The 10,221-nt window shown below is 34.4% G+C and overlaps 1 protein-coding gene across 1 annotated transcript; it reads right to left on the reverse strand.

The window, feature by feature from the left end:
- Positions 1-940: 940 nt before the first annotated feature.
- LOC113289738 (peroxisomal and mitochondrial division factor 1-like) lies at positions 941-2,351 on the reverse strand. The gene has a single exon (XM_026539098.1). The coding sequence runs from the start codon at positions 2,087-2,089 to the stop codon at positions 1,205-1,207; it is 885 nt and encodes a 294-aa protein (XP_026394883.1). The 5' UTR covers positions 2,090-2,351; the 3' UTR covers positions 941-1,204.
- Positions 2,352-10,221: the final 7,870 nt, after the last annotated feature.

The following is a 10,221-nucleotide window of genomic DNA, read 5'->3' on the forward strand; positions in this document are numbered from 1 at the left end:
TGTAACGTATTCTAAGTTGCTTAGAAAGACAGTTAATGGGGACAGGAAAGCAAATGCCTTCGTCCTAGCCCACTAAGTTGCCTAACTCAGTAAGTTGTGCTGAGTGGGTGGCAAAAAGAAACTAGAAAATGCATCAAGTGGCTGTGACATGCTCAGTAGAAGTAAAAACACGGAGACGGGCGAAGTTAAGCACATAAAAGAAACAAAACTTTGTTTAAGGAATAGTTAACCACAACCAGGAAAATAGAGATAGAATTAATAAAAATCAATCAAAGATTTATAATGAAAAAAATCATGGAAGAGAACTAAACTTGCGCAAATCAGGACGGGAGGAGACTGCTGCTCTAGTGAACATCACTTCAAATCTCCTAATATATTATTTGAAATTTCACTAACAAAAAAAAAATCTGAAGTCTGACACTGACTCAGAAAATTTGATTTCAGATGCTGACCTGGCAAGAAATGTACGCCACCAAATTTACTTTGAACTTCTGTGTTACAGAAAAAGTGGTGCAACATGGACATTTACCATGCAATTGAGAAGGACAAAATTATCTTTTGTCCTTCATAGTCATAATGTAACTCCAATAAGGAAAGTTCATATATCATTTTACCCGAAGCAACTAGTTCGGAAAAGAGAACATGCAGCAACTAGTTCAGAAAAGAGAACATGCAATGTTCAAAATATTATCGATCACAGAGAAAAATAAATCAAGATAGACCTTCTGTTAACAAAACCCTGTGACTAGAACAATTAGTTTCTTTCAAAATATGCATGCACAAGCAACTCAAAAGTGCCAACAAACCCACATAACCATCAGTTGCTAAGAATTCAACACATAAGAAACATGAAAAACAAAGGTCCTCTCTACGTCATGAAACTATTGATCAAGTCAACCTCAGTCTCGCTGAAACATAACAACCATCAATCATCACCAACTCAACAATCAAAATAGAATATAAACCACATGCTCGAAACCTAAATGAGAACAAAAATCCCCAACGTCTGTAACAAGACCTCATATAAAATCAGGTGAAATATTAACACCAAAACATGAATTGTCTAAACAAAGCTTCTCTCTTGTTGTAATTCTAAAAACTACGTTCATCCGTACTAAATTCCGGAATAGCAAACCAAAGTAGAAATATAAATCGAATTATCTAAACAAAAAATAGATGTCAATTTTTGGGGGGTTAAACCTATCTACCTTCGCCTTATGCAAGCAATGCAGCAAATTATGGCCGCAGCAGCAACAACAGTTCCAGTGGAAATAATCACAGCAGGCAAAAGAATCTTCCATTTCCCAGTTTCCTTCTCTTTCTTTGCATCTTCTTCCAATTCTCTTCTCAACATTTCTGATTTTTCCAAATCGCCCATCAATTGTTTATTCTCAGCTTCCATTTCATGGTTTAACTTCACTTTCCACTTATTAAAATCATTTTCCACATTCTGTAACCTTAAAATTTCACCTTCTTTCTCAGAGATTTCTACTTCTCTTGTTTTCAAATCACGAACAATAGATTCATTCTCGGACTTCAGTTTCTTCACCTCTTCAGCATCCTTTTCAATCCTCTCGAGCAGAGAAATCTTCTCTTTCTCCAGATCTCCAATCTTCGATTCCTTCTCGGCAATTTTCTCTTTCAATTCATTGAATTCAGATTTAAGCTTCTGAAACTCCGATCTCGTCTCATCATTCTCAGACATAGTAGAAATCAGATCATGCTGCAAACGAGAAACCTCAGTCTCGAGTTCCAATGCTCGACCAGCAATTGATTGAAGTGATTTGTTCTCCTGTTCAAACTGAGCATTTTCCTTCTGCATCTTCTCCAATTTCTCATTCAATTCTACTTGATTTCTCATGAATCCATCGATCTCATCAGTTAAAACCCTAATTTTCTCATGATTTTCATTCTTCTCTTTCAACAATTCCGATTTCTCTTGTTCTAATGTTTCAATCTTCTTGAGATCAACATCAGCATGATCATTCTTTGAAGAAACTTTTTCAATCTCCACCAGTTTATCATCATCATTATTATTATTCAGTTCCAAATCCGATCCTGCGCCGTTGATAACAGTTTCGTCCGCCATTGTTAAACCTAGGGTTTTGGATCAGAAAAGCTTTGAAGAATTTATTTTTCGACCAAGAAAAGGAGAGAGAAAGACTAAAGGGTTTTTTTTTGGTAAAGGAAAGAGATAAAAGAAGATAAAAAGAGAATAAGAATGGAAAGGGAATAATCCCAGCCGGGAAGAGCTCGTGCCAGAAATACCCCGGAGAAGTTTCTCCCCGAACCCTAACCAGGAATCACTGGAATCAAGGTGGGAACATTGCCAACCAAGTAATCACTTGATGGAAAAAAGCACAATTAGCCTATTCCAATGCTACTTAAGCAGTTATTTTTCGATTTCTAGAAACGGAAATACAAAAATTATGTTGGATACACAATTTCAAAATGTCTATTAGAAACCAAAAAATCAACATTGCGAAGCAAAAACATTTTTTTTCTGATTTCTGACATTAATTTCTGCTTCTCACGTCCAAACACGGTTTATATCTTTCGTGGAGAAAAAAAATGTTAAAATTGATTTTTTTATCCACAGGAACAAGCACAGCAGGCAAGAGAATTATGTATGTAGAAAAGGTTCTTCGTGATCTGATCAATCTTATTATGTGTTGTACATAAATAGGTAAAAGTTGTGTCTACATCAAGTGGTAACAGTAGGAGTGAGAGCATAATTCACGAGTACTCATCTTCACGTTGTCGACATGCACTTTGCATCTAACATTTTGCCCTCCTCACAAAATCTTGCATATAAAAGTGTATATATGCGTCGATGATCCACCACGTTTCAAGGGTACCCTAAGATAAAGTGATGGTATTCAAGTGGTTGGTATGGTGCTAATTTGTTGTATGTAATCTTTGAGCTTTGGGACAGTTTTGGATAGTGAATCATGAACGATGATGGATTTGGTGGTGTCGCAAGTTAACCGGTTGATGTTTGATTAGGAATTTAGAAGTTAGGTTTATTAATTGGTCCTCGGTTATCTGGAACTGAACATGAGTTGATTGAATCGTGTTGGGACACCAACGCCAATTAGGAGAGTCTAATTATTTTAGGAATTAACATATCTTTACTTATTTGTTATTAGCTTAGAACTCAAACTATTATCGTTATATTGTATATAATATAGTTCGTTTTAGGGTTTATTATTTCAATCAATATAATCAAAGTTATTAAGCTTGTCTTAACTTGGTGGTTAATCCCCAAATCAAATGATTATAGTGGTTGATCGTCAATCAAACGATTAATTTATCTATCTTTAGTATTATAGGATCCTCTAGTTCGGTGTCCGATCCTAACATCTGGTATCAGAGCATTCGGTCTGAGACCATGTTTTCTTCCCCAATTTTTTTTATCCACCGTATTCATCTTAAATATGTATATATACTAGCGTATGACCCGTGCCGTAACGGAATGAGATCTGTGTTGATGCTGGCTTGACGTTGCTGCTGTAAAAAGTTATCTTCTTTGCGTATTTTACATTTTCCCTATATATATATATATATATATTTGAATTTTCTAACACTGGTTCAATGTATGTTTGACTCCTTACAACTTGTTGTTCGAGGACGCTATTTATTTATTTTTTGATTGGCAAAGAAAATATTTATTGATCGAAAAGAATAGAAGGTATAAGAGGCTTATACCACCCTGTTACATACAATCTCTAGCTAAACAGAATCAAAAAATATTTTTTTTCCAACTTTTCATGACCTCATAGTGGTCAACGGACTCAAAACTCTTATCAATCAAAAACCAACATTAATAAATTTCCTTCTTCATTATAGTCGCTGCATTATTAACTTTATCAGGAAAAAATTCTAGCATTCCTTTCAATCAAAACACTCCAAATTAAGCAAACGGGAATAAAATTCAATATTAAAGAAATAGAAGCATAAGTATGCGCTAATTGCCAAGCTGATGATGATCTTTAATAAACAATCACCTATTTTGACTTAAATATGTTCTTCTTTTTTTGGTTGAAGTATACTTAAATTTGTTTTGAATGCATTATTTTACACTGATAACTAACCAAAAATATATAAAGCATCTTATTAATAGGGGAATTTTGGATTTTTACTTAAAAATGTGCAAAATATAGAAATATTAAAATTGAATGGAAACAACTTTCACATAACTACAACCCAATACAATCCCAATACCTTTACGAAGTTCTAAAAAATTTATACAAACAGAAAAAGAATATGATTCATATGTTGGTATTCATGTTGCCAAAATCCAGAGTGTCAGTGCATGCATACACACTTTAGTTTTACCTACGTACAAAAATATAGGATTAACATCCAACTTACTTCGGAAAAAAGAGAATACACGTATATATACCATTTTGTACGTAACATATAATAAACCTTGAAAGGAACTTTAATGCTTGATGACGACAGGAAGTCAGATCTAACCTATATGTCTGACCAACTATATAAGATAGCCCACCCGAGACTGAGAAAGATTGCCCTATCTGTATCAGTAGATTGGTGTTAGGAAAATCTTTCATCTAGATCAACATGCCAACGATCTAACGGAAAATAATTATTTGTAAATGCATGAGTTCCAATAGCTCACCTGTATAGTTTGCGAAAAATATCAGTTCCGAATTAAACACATGAAATTTGATAACTTATTCAAATGAGTAGCTTGAACTGAGACTGCTAAAATGACCAAATGCAAGAGCAAGATATTTCACGACATCCCAATGAGTATCAATCTGTATCACTTATATTTCCTTGGATAATTATTAGTTGTAACATATTGGGATAGTCTATTTTCCGCAAGTGACTTGGCAATGTAACCCTTTCCGGTCCTTTTTTTTTCTTTCTAATTTTATTATTAACCTAAACAATTATGTTGCAGGATGTAATGTATATCTATATAAAAAAATTGCATTTGGTATGTGATACTTAAGACTCCCCGGAGGAAGGATTGGTTTAATTAGACAGAGGAAGATACGTAATCTTCTGTATGTTTTCTTCCGGTTCGACCGGCCATAGTTTTTGCTCTATAGGTTTTTAACTCCTGGGTATTCTTGTTCTTTTGTGCCTTATTGGCACTTCGATATCATCTTTAATTTTCTTCTTCTCCAAAATAAAAAAAAAAAAGAAAAAAAATACAGTTAATTACGTAGCCTATAAAGCATAGACAACATATATTTTTCTCAAACAAAGCATGCTATTTATGTCTTAAATATACACATTATATGTAACTTTGAAATACCTTAACAGAGCATTCGTTTCAGATTATTCAAATCCCATGAATTCAATTCTGAGGTAATCCTTTTCCTCCGGAATTGAATTTCATTCCTCCCGTCCGTGGATGCAATGGAAAATGAGAATTTTAAGGGAATTAGATTCGCGTGGAATGCAATTCCGTAATTTTAGCGTCTGTTCGGTTGAGGGAATTGAGTAAATTCCCCCGGAATAAAATTCATGGACTCCCAAAAACCTGAACCGAACGCGCTGTGAACATCATCATACAAACAACATATATGATACAATTAAGAGATTCTAGGCTACAAAATCGTTTTTCTTTGAAACAAAGTATATCAAAAATTATACTATTAATTACAGTACATTATTCCTTCGTAAGATAATTCAAAGCTGAAAATTAGAGTATTCATTTTTAGACTCGCGCTTGCTTTCATTATAGCTCTAGCAAAGAGATACACGAACTCTAATTAGTTAGCCAACGATGTAAGTTTCTCATTTATTCCCACATTCCTAAATCTTCTGTTCAAATCCATCTCAATATAATTGTACAGTTTAATGACCCATAATCTATATTTGTTCCTTACAAATCCATGAAACATGAACTAAGCAAGTTTTTGTGGCCATGTTCCTTTGCTATATCTGCCTGCGTACAGCTCAAGTGACATTGCCCCTGTTGTAAGGTCATTCTCCCCAAAGATGGAAGGTAACTATAAGGAACAATGGTGTTTTCCTACATCGACGATTCTCTACAGTTTGGACACATAAAGGACGGTCCAGATGTATTCACTAAATATGTGTTTTCATGTTGGACGGATATTTACATTTTGGACATACAAAGGAAGGTCCAGATTGAGCTAAAAATCATTACCTGCCCCCTTTAAACATCAAAATTAATGTGAAAATAAATATCTCGGTGCACATTCAACCAAGTCTTTGGTTTCTCACCCTACATAGCCTAAAAAATAACCCAGTTGAAGAAAACGCTTGAACGTTCCAAGACCCATTTCAATTAATCTCAATTAATGTATGTTATAAATCCGATCATTCAAAGCAGAAGAAACAACCAAATTCTCAAATAAATACCCACATACATACTGAACAATTTTCCCCGCTAAACAGATCTATTACTATTATCCCAGCCCAAGGTATGTCTCTTTGTGATTTGAGATAATCTTTCTATATTTTTTTTCTTTGATTTGGGTTAATTAACATGTTAGTTATTTCTTTCAACCCATTTTCAATTTTGAGTCATCTCACGAATGTTCAGTTTCAATGTTAATCTTTAACGGTGTATAGAGATTGCAATGGAAAGGCTGTAGGATTTTAAGTGGGATGTGGATAAACTTACAGTTCCATTCACGTAGAAGTTCTCTAAAGGGGACCGTTTGGCTCTCCTATTTAGCAATGAGAGAGACACTCCAGTTATACAATCTCTAGATAATAACTCAGGTTTTCGACAAACTCTTCCAGGTAAGATACCAGACTATTGTTGTGTCATGGCACAATGTCTCCACCTCTTTTCATATGAATTTTAGTGATGTATGTGGTTTGCATGATTTGTGCGTTCCATGTAAGGTAGTAGTGTTCTTAATCCATTTCGCTTTTTGTAAAACAAGAACGAGGGAAGATTTCAATGATGCCTTTTGATTTGACGTCTCTTCTATGCCATCTTGGGAGCAGAACTGTGGTACGATTCGTGTTGGCCTCCCATACAATAAACTAATTATTTCCGTCAAACATCGGAGGGTTTGAAATTTTAGCCATACTTAGTATCGATCATGTATGATTTAATATTTCAATATAGTCAAATTTATGGAGATAGTATCGCTAAAAATTATGTTTGTGTCAATTTACTTATGGACAAGGAAATAAAGAATCAGTGATTGAAGCAGATGTTGTAATACGAACTGCGGCTGTTAATAGTAGTATCATTGATTCAAGGTAGTTTAATCACAATTGTTATTTTATTTCTATGCCGATAAATGCTTTTTAACACAACATGATGGGTGAGTTTTCCTATTTTGATATGAATGCAGAACTTAGAATTTTCTAGGCTCATATTTACCCAACATGACCTGTATTTGTTTTTCTCATTTATGTACTAATTTTACAAAAATGAAGAACTCAGGAACACTATAATGCAACATATGAATGGACCTAGAAAATTATTTTCTTTTAAAGACAATTCTCGTTAAAAAAAAATTTAAAAAAAAAACTTAAAACAAATATGCATCACTTATACCACCTTGGACGTCTTAAGTTGGTAATGCAGTTAAATCAAAAGAGAATGAAGTTTTTAAAACAAAAGGAAATCCATAAAATATATATAGAAGCCTCACCTTTTTCTATAAGCCCCAACTTTTGTTTCCATTATTTGAAACACTTGGCTCCCACTAAAGGATACATGTAGATCCCTTTTGGTCCTTACTGATGCTTATTTTGGGGATTCTAGCCCTTAAACAACTGAAACTTCAATATAATGTTTTTATGTCATTGGTGCACTCAATTATGTTTTTCGCAGGTCAGCAAAGGTAGTTACCTTTCATATTTGGGGAGAATGACCCTACAACAGGGGCAATGTCACTTGAACTGTACGCATGCAGAGATAACAAAGGAACATGACCACAAAAACTTGCTTAGTTCATGTTTCATGGATTTGTAAGGAACAAATATAGATTATGATTCATTAAACTGTACAATTAGATTGAGATGGATTTGAACATAGGATTTAGGAATGTGGGAATAAATGAGAAACTTACATCGTTGGCTAACTAATTAGAGTTCGTGTATCTCTTTGCTAGATCTGGGGCTGGGATAATAGTAATAGATCTGTTCAGCGGGGAAAATTGTTCATTATGTATGTGGGTTTTTATTTGAGAATTCGGTTGTTTCTTCCGCTTTGAATGATCGGATTTATAACACACATTAATTGAGATTAATCGAGATGGGTCTTGAAACGTTCAAGCGTTTTCTTCAACTGGGTTATTTTTTAGGCTATGTATGGTGAGAAACCAAAGACCTGGTTGAATGTGCACCGAGATATTTATTTTCACATTAATTTTGATGTTTAAAGGGGGCCGATAACGATTTTTATCTCAATTTGGACCCTCTTTTGTATGTCCAAAATGTAAACATCCGTCCAACATGAAAACACGTATTTAGTGAATAAATCTGGACCGCCTTTATGTGTCCAAACTGTAGAGATCGTTGATGTAGGAAAACACCACCGTTCCTTATAGTATCGGTTTTTAGCTCAATCTGGACCCTCCTTTGTATGTCCAAAATGTAAATATTCGTCCAACATGAAAACACATATTTAGTGAATAAATCTGGACCGTCCTTTATGTGTCCAAACTGTAGAGAATCGTCGATGTATGAAAACACCATTGTTCCTTATAATATAGATATATAATTCTATCTACAAACAACTACAAATCTCTCATTCAGTGAACAAGGGACACATTAATTGAGATTAATTTAGATGGGTCTTGAAACGTTCAAGGATTTTCTTCAACTGGGTTATTTTTTAAGCTATGTAGGGTGAGAAACCAAAGACCTGGTTGAATGTGCACCGAGATATTTATTTTCACATTAATTTTGATGTTTAAAGGGGTCGGTAACGGTTTTTAGCTCAATATGGACCCTCCTTTGTATGTCCAAAATGTGAATATCCATCCAACATGAAAACACATATTTAGTGAATAAATCTGGACCGTCCTTTATGTGTCCAAACTGTAGAGAATCTTCGATGTAGGAAAACACCATTGTTCCTTATAGTAAAGGTTTTTAGCTCAATCTGGACCCTCCTTTGTATGTCCAAAATGAAAACACATATTTAGTGAATAAATCTGGACCGTCCTTTATGTGTCCAAACTGTAGAGAATCGTTGATGTAGGAAAACACCACTGTTCCTTATAATATAGATATATAATTCTATCGACAAACAACTACAAATCTCTCATCCAGTGAACAAGGGACGAAAACAAAAAAAACTTTCATCATGGTCGGAGAGTATCTATGCATGTTATTCTTTATGCATGCGTCATCTATTGAAATACCACCCACTCACAAATCCCTAAACAACACCATCATCAATATTATACACCCACTCACAACCCCAGTATCCGACACATCTTGATTATAGATAGCTATTAATTTGTGTATTATTTTTCTAGGCATCAGTAGCTAGTTTGCATATTCAAGTAAGCCATGTCACATTAGCTGGTTCGTAATTTCACGCTTGAATGCCGTTTCGAAGATTGTTTCCGTGAAATTAGAGCTATCAATGCTACGCTTTTCGCGTTACTAGCTCCATTGGAAGAACTATTAGTCGAGCAGGATGAAATTGAAGAGAACGCCAAACAAATTTATGAGGAGGCAAAAATTATCACAGCAACTCCTACGTATTTCGTCAACTCTAACCAGTCATACGATGGGGGCTATAAGAACGAATAAACATGACTTCTACAACATGTGTGAACCAAGAATTGGTGATGCGGACTACAAACAACTAGCAAATTTCAAGGTGTTACACGACAACAAACTCAATGGTAACTACTGTTTTTATAATCCTTGTGTTTATTCTCGAATACTATTTTATCGTTGCAAGAAATTTGGATGTTTGAATTGTCATTTTCCAATTTGTGCTGCACATGTCAAAAAAGAACACTATATTTATGATTTTACTTCCAAGCAAAAGTCAAAATTACTGGGAAATTCCCTTGATATCTATTCTTTTGGAAGATCTCATGTTCCCCTTAAAAGAGATGGTGTATTTATGACTTGATCATGAAAAAGCGTGGGTATAACAACCACACCCAATAATTCGTTCGTCAATCTGTATGGAGTAAACTCCAATATAATTTCGAGAGCACCAACTTAAAAGTGAGACTCAATCAAGAAATATATCAAAGAGCTTTATTTATATTTCTCAATACA

Source organism: Papaver somniferum, chromosome 6, assembly GCF_003573695.1.
Source record: "Papaver somniferum cultivar HN1 chromosome 6, ASM357369v1, whole genome shotgun sequence".
NCBI classification, from domain to species: Eukaryota; Viridiplantae; Streptophyta; class Magnoliopsida; order Ranunculales; family Papaveraceae; genus Papaver; species Papaver somniferum.